Source organism: Macrobrachium rosenbergii, chromosome 12, assembly GCF_040412425.1.
Source record: "Macrobrachium rosenbergii isolate ZJJX-2024 chromosome 12, ASM4041242v1, whole genome shotgun sequence".
Lineage (NCBI taxonomy): Eukaryota > Metazoa > Arthropoda > Malacostraca > Decapoda > Palaemonidae > Macrobrachium > Macrobrachium rosenbergii.
The window spans coordinates 106,158,664-106,182,894 of NC_089752.1; the positions used below are offsets into that span (position 1 = coordinate 106,158,664).

At 39.8% G+C, this 24,231-nt stretch overlaps 2 protein-coding genes across 11 annotated transcripts in view; one reads left to right on the top strand and one right to left on the bottom strand.

The window, feature by feature from the left end:
- The window catches only part of Ube3a (ubiquitin protein ligase E3A), a 63,237-nt gene extending 59,000 nt beyond the window's left edge, over positions 1–4,237 (bottom strand). For 2 of the 6 annotated variants that reach the window (XM_067112609.1, XM_067112611.1), the window contains exon 1: positions 3,932–4,054. Coding sequence is in view for 2 of the 6 variants with exons in the window: in XM_067112607.1 (XP_066968708.1) it covers positions 3,857–3,909 (53 nt within the window). In the remaining 4 variants the exon portion in view is untranslated. Of the gene's footprint in view, positions 1–3,765 lie in introns of all 6 variants that reach the window. The other 4 variants (XM_067112610.1, XM_067112612.1, XM_067112607.1 and 1 more) reach the window with 3 other exon arrangements.
- A 5,131-nt stretch (positions 4,238–9,368) lies between these two features.
- LOC136843824 (palmitoyltransferase ZDHHC22-like) overlaps positions 9,369–24,231 on the top strand; it is a 44,182-nt gene continuing 29,319 nt past the window's right edge. For 4 of the 5 annotated variants that reach the window (XR_010854694.1, XM_067112613.1, XM_067112616.1 and 1 more), the window contains exons 1-2: positions 9,369–9,501; positions 23,646–23,858. Coding sequence is in view for 4 of the 5 variants with exons in the window: in XM_067112613.1 (XP_066968714.1) it covers positions 23,703–23,858 (156 nt within the window). In the remaining variant the exon portion in view is untranslated. Of the gene's footprint in view, positions 9,672–23,645; positions 23,859–24,231 lie in introns of all 5 variants that reach the window. The other variant, XM_067112615.1, reaches the window with a different exon arrangement.

A 24,231-nucleotide genomic window follows, 5' to 3' on the forward strand; every position in this document is an offset into this window, starting at 1 on the left:
ATTGGTCGCTGGGCAGCTCACAGAATTTCAGACATTATGTGGTTTCCATTCGGGAATGTCACTTCCGCAGTGTCTGGCTCAGGTCTATTGTGTCATGGGTAACAGGCCACTTAGTGTTCTTGGATGGTATGTAAGGAGGGCTTCTCCTGCTGTATCAAAAGCTCCTCTATCAGCCAAAGTCACCTCTGGTTAGGGGCCTTTCCCAACTACCATGGTGTGCCCCTCATGAATTTTTATGATGCCTTCTTGAGCATGACAGGAGATCCTCTTTGCCAGTTTCATGGTGGTCATACCAGCATAAGAGCCAGGACTAGGCATTTGAAATGGTGTCACATTAGCTTATGAAGATCTCTCGGTGGTGGGATTGGGTTGTTTTTTGTCATGAGGTTTTAGTGCAGCTGTTTTGATAATAAAGGACGAGGTCCAGCTGCATGTTAACATGAGTGGTAAAGATATTTTCTTTGGTATAATTGTCTTAATGGAACAATTGTCATCTTCGCCTTATAATAAAGTTTAACATTGCTTTCTGGATCAGGCTACGGCTGTTCACAGTTGCCATACAACCAATCTAGTGCCATATGTATTTCTTTAACAACTTGATTGTTGGAATATCCATTATTTGGGATATTTGGTCTAGTTCTTGGTATGTGCCGAGCTAAGAAGAACAGTGCACTAAAGCTTTTCTTTTGAAGGCTTTGATGGTGGTGTTCTTATCAGGCCGTCATCAGTTTTTGAGATGAGGGCGTCATGGAAAGGGAACTGGCCATTACTACAAAACTCAAGAGTATAGCTCAAACAGCTGCACTTTTGGATTGCACAGCAGAGTGTCTCTACTTCATTTTTGTACTCAGCCTGCATAAAGATAACATCAATATAACGAGCGTAGTTGCATGGTTTTTGGATACAGGAAAAAACTCGCTCCCCTACTGCACCCATGTAAAAGTTGGTGAAAGCACTCCTAAAGGCGAGTCCATCACAACACTGTCTCCCGTACATGTGGCCTTTAGAGTTGGCAAAGGGGCCTTCATTGTGCATATTTCAAGGAGGGCCAGTAAGGACTCTTCAGGGTATTTAACTGGGGCTTGGGGGGTCCCTGCAGACATAGTTAAGGATTAGATCACTGGTTTCATCAACAGGGACATTGGTAAAAGGAGGATTAGATGTCCAAAGAGGCAACAGTTACAACTCTGGGGGAACCCTTTTCTAGGAATTCCCATGATGTTAATGCTGCACTGCAAGAGCACTTCAGTAAGCAATAGAGGTTGCAGGGAGTCTGTGGTACGGTTAAGGTGGCGACTCTCATACGGTTGTTTCAAGTCAAGTAATAACTCTATTTAAAATCTTTTATCAAGCAGTTTAAGCTTCGTTATGATGTGGCAATTAAGGCCTGAATGAGGCAGGGCGTCTTGGTCAGGTAGGTTTCTAGTCAGTAAGGCTGATATATTTTTGTCTCTGTTGCAAAAATCTGAGGCTGCTCCAGTACATACTCAACAAACTGCCACTGAGCTAAATATGTTAAATTTCTAGTTCATTAAGTTGTGTGATACTATAAAAATTACTGCACAGGGTAGGTTAGCTTGAGTTTGGCCGTAAGTCATTTAGGCAGTAAGCACGTTTAAGTGCAAAATGGGCACCAAGTTTAGTACCAACCCCTTGGGGATGTACATAAAACATAAAATAATGATGGTAAACAGCATAAACATAACAGTAAATACCATATACATAATGTTTTACGTTATTTTGGATGTTATGGCCTAAATGACTTATGGCCAAAACGACCAGAACCGGTTAGCTTTGTCTTGTTGTTAATTTTCATTATACAGCAGATGCTTATTTAGAAGTGGCAATAAGCTACACAGTAATACTCAGTTTTAAGTTGGTTATTATTTTACTTAAATACCAGTATTCAACACTGCAGCTTCAATGCTATATTCATAAATCTCAACAGGCTATGTTTAATTGGTAATCATAAGCTAATAAAATTTACTGCATATTTACTGTTACCGAGATATTTATAATCTTTGTTCAACTGATGTAGCCAATACTAAATATGCCATTTGTGCACGAGTGGCCAGTTATTACAAAAAAACTTTACCTTTATTTATCAATCTTCCTACCCTCTCATACCCGCAGCACTGAATTTTATGAATTGCGACTTTCAAAAGAAGACATGGCCACCTTCAATTCAAACAACTCTACATTAGTCATTACTGGGAACACAACAGTTTTTGAAGCCACTGAAGACCAGGGTGGGGTGGGGCACAGCTGAGAACAATGGACAGGGGTTCTTACAACGACAACAAACCTGGTAAAACTTGAGCTTAGTTGCGTGGCCTGGTTACCGCCTTTTTCGGGGGGTCCAGAGTGGCAAAGCCTCCACCAACTGGTCAGGTCAGGGCAAAATCATCCTAAGTTAGATTGGTTAGATCTGGTTAGGTCAGGACCTGGTATTATAGGCAAAGTTTGGTCTATTTATTTATGAGGAACCTGTCCCAGCCAATGACTGGTGAGAATCAGACCTCGCAACTAAACTCAAGTTTTACCACACACCTAACCTTTCCTGACCCAAGAAGACCATACCTTCCTAACCTGATTTAGGGTGCTGTGCCTTGACCTGACCAGGGGATTCTTCCCCCCAAGTAACAGGAAACATTGGAGACATGGGCTAAGCTTCCTCTCAGAGTAGTGTTAGCACCTGCTCCCATCATTCTCAAAACTACCCAACCAGAGAGTATAATTTTTGTCAAAAATTGTCCAAAACCTTAAACTAACATACCTTAGGTATTGTGCCCTGACTTGGCTGGGGCACTGGTATTTCTAAGAGAGCTCTGCAGCGACTATTACCTTGGAAATTGATTTTTCCCATGCTTTTAGTATTGCTGATGAAGGAGGTGGTGTTGTTTATTGTCGGTCAATTATTATTAACCTCATATCTACCCAATGTGGTTGGGGACCCTTTGGGAAAGCAGGATTTTGGAAACATTGGGAGAAAGGTTGAAAAGTATACCTTAGTTTAACCAGACCACTGAGCTGATTTACAGCTCTCCTAGGGCTGGCCCGAAGGATTAGACTTTAGACTGGACCACCATGTTGTTGTTATGGAATGGTTCCACGCATGTGCGAGTCATCAGGGATCCATATGTTAGGAAGGGATTGGCTAAGGAAACCTATTATAGAAGGAACTAGCCTATACTAACCTAAAGTTCCATAACCTAACCTAATCTAGCAGGCCGTGTTACTTAGCCAGGGAGCTCCGCCCCAGGACCTACCAGTGAAGGGAACTCCACTTTTCACCAAAAGCTCCTCCCCTGTAACACTGCACATGCGTGATAGCATTCCGGGATGGCCAGCGTGCAACTTCTGAGGTTAATTGCAAGTTAATTATAGTCGACCGACAATAAACAACAGTAAATTCTTAATAAGCAACCAAAATACTTTTGGAAAATTTAATTTCCTAAGTAATGCAGAGCTACTGCTTAGTTTGCCTCTACCCAAAGGGGCACTTCCAACCACACTGTACACTGGCCTTCTACAAACATATACAAGATTCAAAAAAAAATTACACTGGCATGACCTAATCGCCACTGATGGGCTAACCTACGTAGCCTCACACGATTCAGGTCCTTGAATTACCTACACTTAAAGCCTAAATAGGTATAGGGTACACCATGGGCTACAGAAACTCAGACTCGGTAAAACAACTTGCAACGAATTTTGCTACGTCTTGTCTTGCCAATCTCCTTAACCACACCAATCAGTGCATACCTTTGCAAGTGGTTAAACCCTAGTCTTCTAAGTCTAGCCTCGGATACCCTAGTACCGCAAATCTAACCTAGGGTACGACGAGTGAAATTACCTAGTGGCACCGCCGGTCCCACTCGTCCTGGGGATGTCCTCTGGTGAACTCATCAACTTCTCTTAAAAAACTGACCTCTATAAACGAAGCTCTCTTCCAAAAATACAACTGAAATATTCTCGGCGAAACTTCATGTACGAAAACTACAATACGACATTCGCCATGTTTATTCAACTCAGCTGAGCAAATTCATGTCGGAACCAATTTGAATGAAAATAATACTTCTCAATTTCTGGGGGTTTCATGGCTTTTGAAACTGTTTTAGGGAAGCAAATGAATAGTGCAATGTATGCCAATTGTCATGACAAGGTTCGATTCGAAGAAAATCAAACTTTTAATTTTTTTAGTGATTTTTATTTGGCGATAGAATTTCGGTAAGTTGAACTGGGATGATGGTTCTAAGTTAGTAAACAAACATCTCTAATAATTAGAATAATACTATCATCTTTCAAAGTCTTTTGAAAGTCAGTTTATTAAAATACAAAGTGAGAACTATTTCAATAATCTTCTAGGTTTTTACATAAATACGTTATCTGCATTCACATGCGGAGTTCTTTTTTTTTATATTACCGTTCTAACGAGTCACGCATGAGATAATAGTACACGATGACCCTAAGTCTAACAATTCGAACAGTCACTTTTCTAATGGTTGTTTAGCAGAGTAACTTTTGGATGTTCATTGGCATGCCAACATTGAATTTGTTGATTAGTTTTATTATACTTTTGTAAAGGACTGCAATCAATCCACCGGTTACCGGCAGAGCTAGTGAATGATATAGATATGCACACTGTACGAAGCAAGCCGAATCAAGCAAGAATGCTGATTTATTTTTCACAGAGTTGAGACGAACAAATCATTCATTCATCTACAATCATTCTTGGCATGACATGGCTAATAATGCTTTTGAAATCTTGTCGACTTAACAGCCTTCATACGTACACAATGACAATACAAATAATAATACAATATACTAAATATACATAGCATAAAGATAGAACACTAGCCCCTCATATACGCGGGTTGAGAGTGGCCGGAAAAAATTAAACAGAAAGCTCTAGAAGCAGAGTTAACCCGTGTTCTTCGAAGTTCCCCTCACCGTGCCCTGTGCTGCATCATATTGCAGTTGACTTATCCCCCTGTATTTCCTAAGCCCTTGCATCCTCGTTGCCCTGTAGTTGTTACAATCACTTATTATTCTCCGTAAGAAATTGAAAAGATGATTGTCACCATCAATTAGTCCTTGCTCATCATACCCCCTAATAAAGGATACATCACAACCGGTTGGGAAATGAAGCCACCATAGATTTTCAGATGACGACCAATCATCGTGAAGCCATGATTCATACAAGCACAGCCTTTTTAAGGTGAGACAGTCTCCCAGTTTATTCGTATGGGAACGCTGGACGGGGAACCTTTGGAATTTTCCGGGCTTGCCAAATTTTCTCGAGAGAACTGTAATGTTTTTCATCATTTCTATACAAAAAGTCCCTAGTGGGCAAAAGGAACCATCCTCATCTTGAATAGTTTGCTAAGAAAGGCTTGTGTTTTCTTTGACTGAAACATCTCTTTTGCTCTCGTTTGAGCAAAAGTCCAATCTAGTTTATAAATTTACTAAAGTAACCGAAGAGAAATACACTCAAGTGAAAAACTGTGTTTAGAGACATCGAAAAAGGGCACTGTTTCATTTATTCATTCTTAAACACTGTTTATAAGAGAGATGATTTAAGAAATAAGAACTTCACATAGAATTTACTCATGAAACCCAAGAGTTGGTTGGTGTCACATTTTATTCCGTAATACCAAATTCAGATAGATGGCAATGTTTGCATGTTTGAGAATGGAAAGGTACTTTAATTTTTTTTCTGTGGTAATAAAAGACAGTATACCTAATTCAGTCTTTATTCGACATCAGTCTCACTTAGTTTAAAATCTGCATTGTTAATGGAATATATTGTAAGCAATACAGTTAAATATTAATCTGTACTGCATAACGTTATAACAGTGGATACGTCGCATCCACATCGTTCACTTTGTTTTAGGAAAAAATTTATATCTTTGAAAGATAATTAATAATAAAGATAATCCTCTGATAAATCACATGGACATGGTACAACCCATTACAACTGATACTGGTAAAAGACATTAGAGATACAATGGAAAGATCCTCGTTGCTTCTCATAACCATACAAATTTATGTGAGAGCACACCCTTCATTCTGATTTGTGAAGAAATAACTTGTGCTTCAGACATATCAGAAGCGGAACCTTGTGCTTCAGCCACCTAAATAGTCAGTACCTCATCTCTTGCAGAAGTATTTCAGTACACTGTCAGTACTTCTGGAATTCTTGACGTCCGTGCGAGTTGGGATTATTAAAGTCACTCGTTTGAATCAGATGGGTATCACACCGAGATGATAAAGATACCAACTCACATGCAATGCCGTTTTTATCATGGGTTGCTGGGTATCACATGTATACCGTAGATTCCGGCCGTCTGGTAGCCTCATTTGTACAAACTTGTAGGCGAGAAGCTGAACTTCAGCCGTAAGTGATGCATATATTCCAGTTCTAACTTACGTCCAACTTTTCTTTCCTGGATAATCTGAATGCATATTTTCTTCAGGAACTTGTGTCCTAAGTGTTGTTGTAATATTTACTGAATTTTCTCAAGATACACTCTAGTGCAACAATGAGTTCTGACCAGACTGCTCTACATGGCTCGCAGTACTCATGCTTAATGAATAGATCCCTACCAGTGTTTTAATTCTGAAAAAGTAGGAACTCTTTTAGTATGCACAGTTATATCTTTGACTGTGACTGATATCGAAAGAACCTTAATTAAAAACACAAATAAAACTTTCATGGTCTTTAAGTGCCTTGTCGACAGGTAATCGAGATAATGCGTGTACATTTCACATTTTGGATGTGAGCCTGTACTCACTTGAAATATCATAGGCTGCTAAAATAAGTACCAATCTTCTAATATCAGAAGATATTGCCGTGACATCTACAGTTATGTCCTATTATATTTAATGGGTTTGCCATTAATTCCGAGAGAAACCACAGTTTCCTTATCACTTCTCAACAGAATTGCCTTGAAAAAAGTTTTTTATAGATTCATTATGCGACTGGTTGTCAGCATTTCCTCTTTCTATACTTTATCTTAGTTTGGTGTATTTTATCTCTGAGGTTTGGATGACTGTACTACTGTCTTGTCACCTTTTAAGCCTTCATTTGAAACTAGAGTAACCTAACTAGTCATATTTGGTAATTTCTTACCCGGTGCTGGAAATCGTTTTCTGTTATTGGGACAACAACCCCCTCCGTCACATCTAAAATAATCCAGGGACCTATTTTATCATAATCTAAGGTTTGTATGTCGCGTGTCCTTGGAATTTAATGTCTTAGGCTTATAATAAATATTTTTATGGCACTGGCTCTCATGCTTACAATGTTGTCCTTGGTTTATACACTTTATTTTTCTATAATGGCGATGTTGTTTTGTCGACTGTTGGCTACACGTAAAGCTGAATGAAGAATCCCTTCCATTGCATAGAATTGTATCTAAACTATGAGTTATGGGGTCCCGTCTAAGATGAGACTATCTTCCACCAATTATGTCAGACATGCTACATACGTATTTGCTGATTCATGTGGCGCTTAAGTTCATACTTAATATCTACCATTGTTTGGAGATGTTCATTCACAGGTCTACTGACTTATTTAGTTGTCTTGGGTGTGTGCTGAACTACCTGCATGCTTGCTGTGCATCTTTGCCTGTAAGTACATAACAATGACAGTCCTTATATCTCCATCTTTATTGCACCCTAGAAGTGACACTGTTTCTTTTGGTTCTGCTGGCCGTACTGCTCATGAATGCTCCGGGTGTAAACTGCCACACTTATCCTTCCTGGTGTCAGTTGGCACTTATCCTAGTTTTCTATGCCCCGCGAGGCATATTTGACTTGTATAAGCAAACGTGTACCTGCAGATGACCTACTAAAGATATATATGTGATTGATTAGACTTGATGTTGCCCACATATACGAATTAGGGTAAAGGGGTTTTACTATGCCACATCTTACAGCCAGAAGACCGAAATCATAAAATTTAAGCGGTAAAAAGCATTACTTAACTCCACAAAGCATTTACATAACAGATTAAAGTATCTAAAATGATACACAGGAGAGAATTTTATTACTCCTACATGTTTATAGTAGAACAACTCCCCTATTTGTTTTTATAGTTATGCCACTAACATAATAAAAAACGTCACATATGTACTGTAATAGAAAATGTAATGTTGTTATGGTAAACTATTACAACTCATACCACTTCAAAATGGAAACTACCCACACAATTGCTTAAATTCTATTATTCATCAAAGTAGAACCAAAATATTTAAGACGGAATATGCTCAGTTTAACGCAAGTCCACGTTAGAGCTCTGAAAATAACAGGCATCGTCCAGTTATTACACCGAACCACCCCGTCCCTAGACTATCACCTGCAGATTTCGGTGGGGTAGATAAAAAATAAAGTTCATCTGCACCACAATACACGGATTGCACCCAAAACGTAACATCTAGCCACTTTTCAAGAAGGTCCTTATCAATCTCATATAATCCCACAGAATAAACAACACTAATCAATCATCAGCTTTAATTCATTGTCATTATTGTACCAGATCTGAAGAACTTCCTTCATAAAAGATAATTGTGTCATTTACTGTCACAAGTAAGCATTTGTATTATCAGTTATTGTTTTCGATTATACTTTTTACTGGTGCAAATTGTATTTATCACTGTGAACCAGTTTCATTCTTGTTTACAGGTTTTGTGACAAGGTTTTTAAAGGCGAGATCTTTTCGTACGCATATGCTATCATTTACGAAGCATGGAATTTGGCATATATTTGAAATACGCTCTTGCGTTAATTGATATTTATTTAACACCCATTTCCTAGAGAGAGAGAGAGAGAGAGAGAGAGAGAGAGAGAGAGAGAGAGAGAGAGAGAGAGAGAGAGAGAGAGAGAGAGAGAGAGAGAGGTGATGATGATGATATCGAAGACTGAAAACATATAATTCGGTCTGGTTATTGATTCTAATAATAGTATTACCGTACAGCATTTCCGACTAATATTCGACAAAGCAGTGTACCCTATTTCTTTGTTCACCTGCGACTAACTTCTTCTAAATAGTGCACGGGAAATTGGGAATACCGTCATTTTTTAATGGGCGTTCTTGTGACGGTCATGTTGAAACGTGTATAGAAAAGCTTTAACTTTTATTTAATGTTAAGCAGTCATAGAAGGCGCAATCAATAAACCACACCCCCGAAATATGCGCACCTGCCTTCGAAGAAAATTAAGAATGTCGGAGGAGAGTGTGCACCACTTGAATCATTCCCGGCGCAATAATTTTGATAAAACTATTAAAGCTATAAATCTACGACAAGAGTTATATCCCACATCATTTCGACTTATCTTATCATTCGTTTTCCAAAGATGATGAAATGTTCCTCCGTACTTCAGTCCTCCGGATTCAGTTTTGTTTACAAGCACAGCTGCTTAGGTTGCGGGTTCGGATATCGTTTGTAACTTAGAAATACGCGACAGTTAATTGAGCCTTATTAAAATAATTGAAACGTAAGTTTTTAAAGGCGCTTCTGAGTTTGAATTGCTGTGGTGTCAGGTATTTTATGAAGATCCTCTTGACAGAGAATATTACCCACTTAAACGTCAGTCGATCGTAGGATGGGGTTGACCCAATCCTGAAGCCCAGGCTTGGTCGTTGTCTAGGTGACCAATCCTACTAGGTTGGTAGTAATAATAGAAGTAGTTTCTGTATATATGCAGTACTCTAATAAATATGCAATACTCTGCTTTTTTCGTACGTGAACCATGTATTTTTCAGACTGCTCTTTGTGAATATTTAAATTGTTTCTGTGCATTCTCAAATTGGTGAAATAGGCTAAATAGGCTAGTATGGTAACTCTATAGATCAGCTCGGCATGAAGTTTTGTGTATTTAAGCTTAACAAGCTATAAATTTAACATTGACTTGCTTACATCTATAAATAAAAACCATGTAACGAGGTTAATTATCGCATTCCCGCCTTATCTCCAACACTGCTGAGGGACCTCAATGGGAGAAAAGGGTTTTGGTTGTGAAACTAAAATATAAAATGCTCCCAAAACACTTTTGTTTTATGTGTTACAAATGAAAGTCTTCTTAATACACTTAATACGGAGAGCCTACTGAAAATTATCACAAATTTACCATTAGTCTTGATGTTTCTATGTTCATACCATTATGGCTGGTACTAAACACAGTGTTCATGCAAGTGGGCCTCGTATCAAAGTAAGACTTTACCCAAATCACAACATAATCAGTCAGAAACCTAGCCTAGCCTATAGCTTACATGTTAGTGGTAATGACCATCCCAAAATTTATATAGCCTAAAAATATAACCTTAGCAAGGACAGTTACGGTTGTGCATCCATCCCAACCAAATATAGGGGGCGCTGGTTTTTTACCTGGCTACCAAACCTGACTTATAATGCCATAAATTAAAGGGCAGATTACAGGTATGCATCCTAACCTGAACTGACTGACTTTCCTTACCTGACTTCGGCTTTGTCCCTGTGACCCCTTTCAGCTTACCTAGACTCACAGGGTTCTGTTATGTAGATAATTTCCAATGGAAATGAAAGTCAAATTCACCCATAACAAATAAAAAACTATTAGGAATCCCATCTATGCATTGAAAGTCACTGACTTTTTTGGTTAGTGATTATCATGAAAACCAGCAGAAATACCCTTTAAATAGGCTGGCAGATTTTTTTGCTAGAATAACGGTTACCTATGGTTTTTCTGATATGGTTTGATGTAATTCTGATGAATTTGATGTTCATTGGAAATGGTTGGTTGACCCACTATTAACCCCCCCCCTCATTTATCAGATAGTAATAGGCCCTCCCAGTGGTGAACCTTGGCCTGTTAATGCTCCCAAAACACTTTTGTTTTATGTGTTACAAATGAAACACAAGGAAACACTTATAAAACCATAAGTATAGTTGAAATAATTGGTACTTGGCTTATCATTATCCTATGTACAAGATTTCTGTTTTACATATTTCCTTATGTTTTCTGAATGCTTTATGAATTGGTCCTGAGAAGTCAAAAATGGCTGATAGATGAAATACCTGTCAACCTGTTGATCTTGGCATAGTAATGAATAATAAATCTACAATTTTAACTAGACAGCATGTACTGTAATATTATAATCTCTTATCTCGTGATGCTTACTGGTAGTATCAGTCAAGTATTAGTTATCCACCATTTCCAATTTTTACTCAAGATATAATTCAAACAGGATTATACTATGTCATATTTGAATTCTCAAGACCGATCTTAAACACCAGGAAAAAGTGCGTAGAAAATAAATATTTAAAACTAATATCTCATGAATGTCACATGTAAGATAAAGAGAAATCAATCTACTGATTATTATTAATTGAATTGCTTAATATATGGGTGTTTCGTAGGGTTTTGTCTGATACACAAGGAACATCAGTGTTTTAGAAGCGTTGGATCCAGGAAACCATGGTGTTGTAGGTGAGAAGAATGACAGAAAATAAGTGAAAAACAGGAACATACAGTATAGCCTAGTACCCTAGCCTGATTTAGGAGGGTGGGAGTGCTCTTAAGTGCATAGATCACACGGTTTGCAGTTGGAAAAATACATGGTTCATGGTTAGTATCAGTACACAAAAGACATTAAAGAGCAAAGCTGTCACAAAGCCCATTACATGGATGCATCCTAACCTTACCATTCCTAGTTTAACCTGATCTAACCAGGGACATTGTTTTCTACCTAACTTTAGGGCTCCACAGCTAAGGGGGCCATGTTTATGCCTTTATACCAAACCCATTAATTGACTTCAGTTAGCCAAACAGTGTGTTGTGTGGAGGAAAAGCATTTGTCCGTGGAAGGGATTGTTTCCAGATGGATAAAGAGTCATTAATGTCATGATTTTGCATATAAATGCCTTTCAAGTTCTTGCACTCTCCCTGATTACTTGCACATTAATCAGCCATTTTTATGCTGAATATATATGTTGGTAAAAATTGAGAGGCGTCAGAAAACACCAGGAACTCCACCCAAAAGTATGTGGTTTTTATTGATTCAATAGCTACATAAAAATCTTGTCGCAAAAAAAAAGAGAAGCTTGCACTGGTACTAATGTGCTGTGCATGTGGCACAGCACCTAAGACTTCGTCCACAATGTGCAGGTTGTTACTGAGCACCTTAAAGGCAGTAGTACATAATGGACTCAGAAAATGATGGAAGTCATTTAAATACTTGAGTTTGTAAATCTGGAGCTCAATAACTTATTCCTAATTCCTTAATTAATGATGGAAATACAAATTAAAATATATGTATATCCTGCTTAAATCACCTTAATTCAACCCATGGTGGTAGTAAATAATATTTTGGATTTGTATATCCCCATGAGGGAGAGTATGCTTGGTACATATCATCATCTGTCTTAATGTAATATCACTCAGTAACTGTAATCCAAGCATCCTGACCTTGCTGGTGCTTCATTATCATTAATTATAATGTTATACTCAGTCTGCCACTTTAGCCTACCTCCTTACAGTCCATCATAGTCAAACACCAGTCCTTAGAAATATTATGTAAATTATTTTTAGCCTACCACTTTAGGAAGACTAAATTGGCTATTTAGAATTACACCGTTTGTTCTTAAGCTTAGTTTGCCACGTACTAGCTCCTGCATTAGGAAGCCTAAATTGGTTACAGTATTTAGAATTACACCGTTTGTTCTTAAACTTAAGTTTAGTCTACCACATTCTAGCCTCCAACATTAGGAAGCCTAAATTGGCTATTGAGAATTACATCATTTGTTCTTGAGTTTAGTCTACCACATTCTAGCTTCCAACATTAGGAAGCCTAAATTGGCTATTTAGAATTACACCTTTCGTTCTTAAGTTTAGTCTACCACATTCTAGCCTCCAACATTAGGAAGCCTAAACTGGCTATTTAGAATTACACCATTTGTTCATAAGTTTAGTCTACCACATTCTAGCCTCCAACATTAGGAAGCATAAATTAGCTATTTAGAATTACACCATTTGTTCTTAAGCTTAGTCTACCACATTCTGGCCACCAACATTAGGAGGCCTAAATTGGCTATTTAGAATAACACCATTTGTTCTTAAGTTCAGTCTACCTCATTCTAGCCTCCAGCATTAGGAAGGCGAAATTGGCAATTTAGAATCACACCATTTGTTCTTAAGTTTAATATGCCGTGTTCTAGCTCCTGCATTAGGAAGCCTAAATTGGTTATTTAGAATTATATACATTGTTTGTTCTTAAGTTGGTGATGTAAGGTCTTCTGATAATTTTTGATGTGGGTCTAAAAAAGTGATTTTCATTTCCATCAGAAAAGCTACCAGTGGGAAACTTGGGTTATGGGGTCCTTGCAGAACAAAAAACTACTGAAAACAGGGATACACAGTAAACTGATCTTCCTAGCTTAACCTAATTTAGGATACCAAGTCCCACCTGACTGGGCCATGGATCCTTCCCCATGCCCATTCAGCCTGACCTTAAAAGTTTGGATTCTCACTGGGATTCCCTCTCTTTGTTACCTATGGAGGAGGATTGTAACAGTTTGACAAAGATGAGCATCATACATCATAATGGTTATTTCTGTATTATTCTTAGTAGTTAGTATGACTTGGACCAGTGATGGATGGTCTCTTGTTTGTCACTTTTTCATAAGTTGTATTTTAACAGAGATCTGTCACATTCACAATTGATCCCTGATCCCCTTTATCTGCTGAGAGCAACCAGATTCGCTGAACAGCAGCACCAGTATGTAGTTACCGTGCCTCACTGTCAGACTTCTCAGTTCCAGAGGTCCTTTATTCCTCACACTGTTGCACTGTGGAACAACCTCCCAGAGGCAATTAGAACTTCAGAAGTTCAAGCGAAGGTGCAATACATCACTATCCTAATACTATTTTCCTTGCATTATAATACATTTCTATCTATTTGTTAAATTATTTTTTTTTTTTTAAGTTGGATCTCCTCTTTCTGTACTTCCCTTTACCTCCTCTTACTTCTATAGTTCCTCATGGGATGGGTAGATATCGTTCTCAGCTAGCACTCTGCTGGTCCCACGTTCGATTCTCCGACCGGCCAGTGAAGAATTAGAGGAATTTATTTCTGGTGATAGAAATTCATTTCTCGTTATAATGTGGTTCGGGTTCCACAGTAAGCTGTGGGTCCCGTTGCTAGGTAACCAATTGGTTCTTAGCCATGTAAAATAAATCTAATCCTTCAGGACAGCCCTAGGAAAGCTGTTAATCAGCTTAGTGGTCTGGTTAAACCAAGGTATACTTCTCCTCTTACTTCTTCCTAACGAACACCATATTCTTTGGACTTCTTCCTAATGAACACCATATTCTTTGGAAGTTTGAACTTCAAGTCAGTGGCCCCTGTGGGCTTGTTCCATATGAATAGGTTTTATCTTCTGAATAATAATTTAATAATATCAACAGCATACGAATATGACCCTTAAGCCATTCACTCAATAGTAGAGGCTATTGGTGTTTGTTTGGGTAGTACCATCATGTGATCATGTCTTACTACATTAGGGTGAAATGTGAACAACCTATGTACTTTATTTATTTTACAATTAAAGAATAATGCATTATTGTACCCAAAACCCCAGAAAAACCACTTACTAATGTCATGAATGTTGGTTTGCTAAATTTCTCTACAGCAAAAACATTAATTATAACATTGATTGAAAGTTATTTATGCAATGAAAAATCAACTTACTTGATAGTGATAGATCAGATGTAAGAATTTTTAAAATAAGATCAGTTATTGATACAAACCCATCAATTTACATATGTTTACAGTAAATCCCCCGTATTCGCAGGGGATGCGTCCCCCCCCCACAAATAGCTAAAATCCGCGAATACTTAAAACCCCTCTAAAAACACTTAGAACTGCCTATCTTGATAGTTTAAACACAAAAAACCCTCTAAAAATGCTTATACCTGAGTATTTTAATAGTTTTATCACAAAAAGTGCATTTATTCATGAAAATTATATGAAAATACAGTAATTAGTGAATATTTCTCAGTAAAAAATACCGCGAATGGGCGAATTTTCCGCGAATGTGTATATATGTTCCACAGAAATCCACGAATAGGTGAGTCCGCAAATAGTTAGACTGTGAATATGGGGGGTTTACTGTAAATTCTGCAGTCAGCAGCTCCCTGCCTGAACATGCAAACAGAAGAACCCTCACCTTCTTATTATAAGAAGTGTGGTGGTAATGAGTTTGTTTTAAATAGTAGATTGTAATTTTAAAAAATCCTTTCTTCTTTAACCAGTCCCCATCAGCTAATATTTTCCCAAATAGTAAAACATCTGGTTTTTATAATGTATTATGAGATGACACATTTGATGTATTTGATGATAATCTCTCGTAGGACACATTTGTCTTCTCAATATTCAGAATTCATTTATGTATGGTAATATATCATAATAGGAGTAGCTCTTGCTCAGCGGGGGGACAGTGAGGTATACCATTTGTCAGTTGTCTTTTTAATTGGCTGCTGTTATTGATAAGAACCTGGACAGCCTGGTCAAGTTCCTTGTGTATGGAGTGCCAAGATGTAGAATGGGAAAGGGTTCTCAGAATGTTTGAAGTTGTGACACTACTCCAGTATCATTCAGGACACGCACTCTGACCATTAATGCAAAGCCCAAAGTTGGTCTCTAATATATGCTGTGGTTGTCATGCGTTTGCTGTTTTGAGAGACAAGGTTGTTGAGGAAAGGGAGTTTTCCATAAATTATTTTCTCACAGGTGTATTGAAGGATATTAATCCTGACAACTGCTATAGATGTAGCTGACAGTGCCAAGGACAGTCGCTGAATAAGCACCTTAAGGTGCTGTATATTTTGAAAAATAAACCTTCCCTTAACATCAAACAGGAGGCATTCCTTCTGCCCATAAGAATTAGAGACTTTCCATGCAAGTGTATTTCCCAAAGCAATATTTCCAACCCAAACCATAACCATCCATCAAGGTTCCCTGTCACTGGAACCATGCCCTCTAAATATCCTGAGCAGCTTACTAGTCAGATGGTCATTGAGGATGTGCTAAATGATCATCAAATATTGCAGTCGAATACAGTATCTAGTTTGAGTGAGATTAGCACCAGCCAATCAACATTGAGCATACAGGGTCAACTATAGCAAGTGCTGGTACCTTCACATTACCAGTTGCTGCCCTGGCATAACTACTGTAAGCCATTGTTAGGTACATTCAAAAACTTATTTTTATATAAGTAACTTACCCAGTAATTACATAGCTATTAGTTTCTTTTAACAGGCAGCTTAAAATTTTGAAACTGCGGTTACGCTAGTTTGTTTTGGGTATGGCGACATGCCCCGCCCACTTTTGGGGGAAGAATAGGTGCAACATAGCAAAGAGCTTCAATTTGTTTCTGCCTGCTGTGGTTGAAGTACTGTGGTTGGCAGCAGCTTAAATTTTGAAATTTATACTTTGCTGGTTGTGTGTTGTTATCTACAATTGGTGAAGCATTTATTTTCGTAGCCTTTCGGCACAATTTAATTAGTGTTAGGCAAATTCTGATCATTGGTTTACGAATTTTTTGCCCATTTTTTTGGACTTGTCTTTGATTTTTTCCATGATGTCTGACACAAGTAGTTCCAGTACTAGGTATTTTTCCATGATGTCTGACACTAGTAGTTCCAGTACTAGGTATTTTTCCATGATGTCTGACACTAGTAGTTCCAGTACTAGGTATTGTATTCCAGTATTAGGTATTGTTTTCAGTGTAGAGGACAAACGTGTTCAGTTGATTTACGACGTGAATGGGATTTAAAGAAGTGGAAAACTTTACATTCACATCTTAAGAAACTGGCTAGAGATAGGAAGAGAAAGGCTATTGCTAGGGAAACTAGTAAAGCCTTAGCAAGTCAGGATTCATCCGCTAAGTTGGTTGCAATTACACCTGTAATTTCTTCTGATCCCGTTCCATCTCCTCCACCTGAGCAATCCTCTCCTTACCTGGCTCTAATGTTTCTGATCCCAACACAGTCGTCAGCCTGGAGTCGAAAATTGACACACGGTTTGAATTAATTGTGAAATCGATTGCTAAATTAGCATCATCACTGAAAGTATTGATGGATAAAAGTGAGTCAGAGCGCCCCGTGGCGCCCAGTGCTAGTGCAGTGGTAGTGGAGGAGGTGGCTGTTGGGCCCGCCAATTCCCCTAGGCCAAGGTCCCTGGCGTACTCCCCAGCACCTGGGAGGTGTCAAACTGGTAGCCTAAGGGAGGTTGGTGGGGTCTGCCCCTGAGCATTCGCCCCCTCGGATCAGTCTGTTGATGAATTCCAGACTGCAACCAAAGGCCGTTGGAAAGGCCTTCAAGTGAGTGCTCATTTTATGTCCTCCAGCTCTGAGGATTTTAGTCCCAGCTGTTCACGGTGCTATGTGGACAAATCACGCCCCCTGAAAAGGCAGGCAGTGGACTTCGCGATCTCTTCACCTGTGCCTTGTAAGAAGGGCAAGGATTCAGCGCACCCCTCTTGCAGTCACTGGGATAGCCCAGATCAATTCTCTTCAGCTATATCAGGTGATGATAGTAGTCTGGTGCCGAGGCACCTCGTGGCACGTAGACATTCTTTGTTACTCAAAGGAACCCCTCCATCAGGAGTTGTGCGTCCAGCACCATCACCTCTCCAATTAGTGCCCAGGCGGCCAGCAGCTAGCGCCCAAGCTCCCATTTGCAGATGAGCGCCCATTGGTGCCCATTCACCACCAAGTTTCGTCTTTGGCTCCCGTTTCTTCAGTGCTTCCTGAGTGCCCGTTGGTGCCTGCTCCATCTTTTCATCGTAGTGTCGTCTCAGACAGTGTTTCTCCTTTGGCTGACCCGATCCAGAGCAAGCTAGATAACATTTTAAATTTGCTTCAGAAAGCACCTCCATCTCAGACGACAGCGGACTTATTATTTTCTCCTGTTTTCCTGTTTCTTCTGAAGAAGTGGTCGTACCGGATCAGGATGTTCCTTCGTCTGCGTACTATGCTTTATTGAGGTTCCTGTTAGCCACTTTTCCAAGCTTCTTTTCGTCAGCGACTCCCTCCTCTCCTGCTTCGACTTTTTTTATGGAAGCTCTCTCAGCTGGTTCTTCGAAGTTACCTAAACTGGTTCTCTCCTCCTCAGCGAAGAAGGCGCTGAGCAAAGTAGAAGGATGGTGTGTGGGAAGAGGGAGCAAGGTAAAGCACTTTTCTGTTTTCTGCCCTCCAAGCTGTCTAGGTCAAGTTATAGATTTTATGCTGCAGGAGAAACTCCTTCCCTGGGAGTCTCTGCCTCCTCTCAGGGAGACTTCTCCAGCCTTATCAACTCGGCTAGGAGGTCAGCTTTCACTTCGGCCAAAATTATGTTTTCGGCTTCGGAACTTGCTCATCTTCTTAAGAATATTTTTAGTGTTCGAAGTAATGAGCTTCTTAGACTGGGCAGTGGGCTCGCTAGTGCGCAAGATTAGAGACTGCTCTTGTTTGCCTCAAGATACCTCTTCGGACCTTTTAGGAGTGCTGTCCTGTATTGACGGACATTCGTGACAGTGCACAGGAGTTGGTTGGTCTTTGCGCCATGGGTGTCCTCAAGAAAAGAGAACTGTGGTGTTCTTTTACATCAAAAGGGGTCACGCCATCTCAGAGGTCGGCTCTTCTCTTCTCCCCCTTGGACAAGATGCATCTTTTTACTCAGGCTACAGTATTAGACATTGCCTCTGACCTGCAGAAAAAGAGCACTCGGGACCTGTTCTCCCAATCTGCGAGATGCCCTAAGGATTCTTCGGCTCTTCCTCTCAGATCTTCAGTTCCTCTGCAGACTACTCCCTTTTGGAGCGCCCGTTCTAGACCGTATACTAGGACAAGAACAAGTACCTGTTTCCCACAGCGTTCCATCAGGAGGTCTTCATTTATATCTTCCACCAAGAAGTGAGGATATAGTCTTCCATACTCAGGTAGGAACACGGCTCCTCTTTTGGGAACAGTGGGAACAGGAAGGAGTGGAATCCTGGATAGTGTCTGTCCTGAAGGAGGGTTACACTATTCTCTTTGTGAACAAACCTCCTCTAGTCCGCAAGCATGTCACATTGACGGTTTACTCTCTAGGCTCAGTGAGATTTGCTGCTCTCTTGCTAGAGGTTGAGTCTCTTGTTCAGAAAGAAGCTACAGAGGTAGTAGAGGACATTCATTCTCCGAGATTCTACAATTGTCTCTTTTTAGTACCCAAGTCATCTGGGGGCTGGAGACCCATTTTGGATGTAAGCGCACTGAATGTCTGTCAAAAAGACAGCCTTCAAGATGGAAACAAACCAGTCAGCTCTAGGATCCATTCGCCAGGGGGAATGGATGGCGTCCATCGATATGCAGGACGCGTACTTTCATGTTCCAGTTCATCCTGCTTCAAGAAAGTACCTCAGGTTTGTGTTTCAGGGCAAAGTGTTCCAATTTCAGGCTCTGTGCTTCGGTCTCTCGACAGCTCCTCAAGTTTTTACCAGGGTATTAGCTCCCCTCGCAAAGTGGCTTTATCTGATGGGGATAAAGATCTCTCTATACCTTGACGACTGGTTACTACATTCCTGCTCAGAAGTTCAGTGTACAGAGGACATTCGCAGAACTCTTCTCCTGGCCCAGGACTTGTGTCTCTTCATCAGTCGGGACAAGTCTCTCCAGACTCCCTCTTAGGAGATTCCTTATTTAGGAATGATGATCAACTCTTGGGATTTTCGGGTTTTCCCAGCCCCGAAGAGAATAGACAAGTGCCTTCAGACAGTAAAAGAGTTTTTGGAACTAGATTCTTGCTCAATGGATGAGTCTTCTGGGTACCCTCTCGTCCATGGAGCAATTTATTTCTCTGGGAAGACTGCACCTGAGACCTCTTCAATTCTTTCTCAGAGCCAGCTGGAACAGGAAGAAGTTCCCAGGCTCATTTGTGTTCCCGATAACTGTGGAAATCAAAGAGGATCTCCATTGGTGGAGTCCAGGAAAAGGCTAACAGAAGGGAAATCTCTTCTCCCTCTGAGCCCCAGCCTAGAGTTCTTTTCAGATGCTTCAAACCTAGGTTGGGGAGCTCTTTTAGGGACAAAAGAAGTGTCAGATACGTGGTCTCAAAAACAGCAAGACTGGCACATCAATGTGAAGGAATTACAGGAGATATTTCTGGGCCTACAGTGCTTTGCCTCAGAAGTGCGCGGAAAGACAATAGCAGTGCATTCGGACAGCATGACTGCACTGGCGTACATCAAGAAACAGTGGGGGGACTCATTCTTTCTCCCTGTACGAAACAGCAAGGGTTCTTCTTCTCTGGTTACACCAGAACAACATGCAAGTGGTAACACACTTTATCCAAGGGAAACTCAGTGTTCTGGCGGACGAATTGAGCCATCAGAAACAGGTCCTTCCCACGGAATGGACATTAGATCCATTGGCTTGTCTGGATCTGTAGAAGCTCTTGGGGAAACCCATGATAGATCTATTCGTGTCCTCCAGGAATCACCGACTTCCTCTCTTCTTCTCACCAGTACCAGGTCCCTTATCATGGGCAACCGATGCAATGTTTCAGGACTGGTCGGGCAAAGATCTTTATGCCTTTACCCCATTCAGTTTGGTGGGACAAGTTCTCAACAAATTCTGGTCTCATCAAAACCTGTCTATGATTTTGATAGCCCCCTTCTGGCCAGTAAAGGAGTGGTTCCCGGATCTGCTGGAACTTCTTGCGGACTCCTTGAGACTGCTGCCACAGAAGCAACAACTTCTGAGGCAACCTCACTTCCGATGATTCCACCAAAACTTGTCTTCTCTGGCCCTAACAGGGTTCAAACTGTTAAGTGACTGCTCTGAAAGAAGGGCTTTTCAAGAGCGGCTGCAGACGTGATTGCTAAGTGCAGAAGACAGTCATCAGATAAAGTCTACCAGGCTAAGTGGTCTTGGTGCAGACGAAATAATGTGTCCTCTTCTAGTACCTCTGTAACAGAAATAGCGGACTTTTTACTGTTCTTACGCCCCACTAAAGGGCTTTCCACCTCTACCATTAAGGGCTACAGAGCAATGCTTAGCTTGGTTTTCCGCCACAAAGGAATGGACTTATTGTCTAACCAAGATTTGTCCAATCTTATTAAGTCCTTTGATACCACGAAGCTTAAAGAAAAACCTTTGCTGTCCTGGAACTTAGACGTAGTACTTAAGTGGCTGACCAGTTCACGTTTTGAGCCCATGCAGTCTGTCTCTTTAAGGGATCTTACCAGAAAGACTTTTTCTGGTCGCCTTGGCCACTGCCAAAAGGTCCAGCGAGATCCATGCTTTGGACAAAAACTGTCAGATTTTCTCAGGGGAATGCAGTTTGCTTCTTTTCCCTAGGATTCTTAGCCAAGAACGAATCGCCATCGAATCCATGGCCTTGTTCTTTTACAATTAAGAGCTTGTCAGAGATAGTAGGCCTGTGTGAAACAGAAAGAGCTCTCTGTCCAGTAAGGGCCCTTAAGTTTTATCTTCACAGAACAAAGGCTATTCGTGGTACTTCAAGGAATCTTTGGTGTTCTGTGAAATATCCCTTTCAGCCTCTGTCTAAAAATGCCCTGGTGTTCTTCCTTAGGGACTTGATGTCAGAAGCTCATTCCACGGTTAGCGAAGGCTCTCACTCCTCATGTAAGGTAAAAGCCCATGAGATAAGAGCTGTTGCTACGTCTTTGGCATTTAAGCACAATTTATCCCTCATGTCGATTGTGCAATCGACATTTTAGAAGTGCAAGTCAGTGTTTGCACCTCATTTAAGGAATATCGAAACTACTTATGATCAGTGCAGTACCTTGTCCGTTTTACACGGCTGGCGTGGTGTTGGGGGAGGAAACGTAGAAAGCACCCTTCCTTAGGGTGTTGAGTTTTTGGGGAGCATGGTTTTTAAGTTTTGGTGGTTGTGACTATAATTGTTCTGGTTACTTTGTGTGGTACTGCGCCCTGGGCAGGGCATCTTGTATTCTTTGCTAGCCATTGGAAATTAGTCCATCGCTGCAAGGCACCCACTGTAATAGTAAGCCCTCAAGGCTTTGTCGCCACGCTTCTGCTGGTCAAGATGAGTGCCAACCAGAGGCAGTATCTACCTGTGGCAGCTCTCTTATCAGGTAAGGTTCAACAACATTGGTTCATTGTTAGCAAATTTCTATTCTCAAACTCATTACTATTAATAATGTTTTGTGGTAGATATGTCCAACCTTCCCACCTCCATTCAGTGTGGGAATCCAGTTACTTAAATAAAAATAATATTTTTATAATAAAATAAGGTTTTATATATACTTACCCAGTAATTACATGATCGGAGCCCGCCCGCCTCCCCTCGCTTGGACATAAGGGCATAAACAAATTGAAGTTCTTTGCTATGTTGTACCTATTCTTCCCCCAAAAGTGGGTGGGGCATGTCGCCGTAACCAAAACAAACTAGCATGACCCACAATTTCAAAATGTTAAGCTGCCGTTTAAAAGAAACCAATAGCTATGTAATTACTGGGTAAGTATATATAAAACCTTATTTTAATATAAAAATTTCATATTTAAAAAGAGTATTTTTTGGAAAGAAAACATTTTTTCAAAAACTACGTTTTAGTTTTGGAATGCTTCGTGAAGTATTTTCTGAGACAGTTTCAAATTTTTTTCGTGACAGTATTACTCCTTAGCTATTCAAGAAACACCTATAAAAGTATAAAAACTATACAACAGTTATTAACTGGTTGAATGGGTGTATATGTGCGAGTATGTTAACTGTCGTATGCATACTCACTTTAAAACCAATATTACTATCATCACTGTCATTGTAATTATCTGTCTCGGTATCATTATTTGATGAAAATGAATAAGCATCATCATCAAAAGCCATTATCTCCAAAATTCACAAAATAAACAAAGATTTATAAAAATCTTCGACTGTTGCTCAACTTCAGGATACAAAAGCCTCCCTGGTCCAGCCCCCCGGGCTGACGGAAGGTTTACCATTTTGCTATTTTTATACCTATGATTAAGAGAAATCTGGCATCTTGTATGTTCGAGAGTGAGCTGAATGGCTGGTGAGACTGTTAACGTCACTCAAACAGAGCTAAGGGAAGGGACTAAATTCACCACAATATTTAAAAATAAAGCATCGATAATGTCGTCGTCCTAGCGCAACATATAAAGCGTCGATTCTTGCGACACGCAGCACCTTGTGGGTTATTAGAAGTAGTATTTTACCCAGACAACTGAGTCTAATTTCTAGACTAGCCCAAGAGATAATTTTTCATCGAGAAACAAAAATGGGTGAAAGAAATTGGATAATGGTGTGGGACACATAGGTAACTGAAAAGTCAAATTCAGAAAACACTGCCATAAAGGCCAAAGGTTCCTAGCAAGTAACCCATAATCTTTCCTGTAGCACACAACATAAGGAGGTTGTGAAGAGCAAAGATGCAGTCATTTAAGAATACTGTATGTTTAAAATAACAAAAGCATTATTAAAGGATATGATTCATAAACTTAATTTAATCCACACCCCTATAGCGGTAACATTGTGTATTACAAAGCAGTACAATATGGTATACATTATGTTATTCAGTGTTCATTTGTGAGTGTTTTAAGAAGTTTATAGAATTTTACACTGATATACTCTTATTTTGTAGGGAGTTCACGTGCTTGCTCTTTGTTTATCTGCTGTCGTAACAAAGTCAGCCAACTGAATGCTATCTCCACTATGCGTGTGTCGTCGTGCTTGGAGTGCTCTTGTCAACACAGACAAAATCATGATTGTCAAGAGGGTTGTCGATTTTCTCACAAGCTTGGCTCCTCTTACAACTCTGATCATCATATTGTTGCTCACTTATTATTCGTATCAGGTGATTAATGTAATGCTTTTGTATATTTAGAGTAATTCTTTGACTTTATTTTTTGTAAAAACAATTTCCATTGATAAAGGTACTTTGCCTTTTGTATGTTGTATGTAAATGTTAGCTCTGATTTTGTGAATAATACTCACGGGTACAATGCTTAGACCTTTAGTAAGCATATTTATAATAGACTTGATCTTTTACAAAATACGGTTCATTGCTGTAATGTTATGACCATTTGCTGATGCTCTTACTTTTTTGTGTATGTACAGTACTAGTCATTGTAACATATTGTAGGTACAGTAGTGTGTAGTTCCAGCATTTCTTCTCTTGTTATACAGTATTGAATATGTATGTAAACATGTAGAGCATATGACTGAAA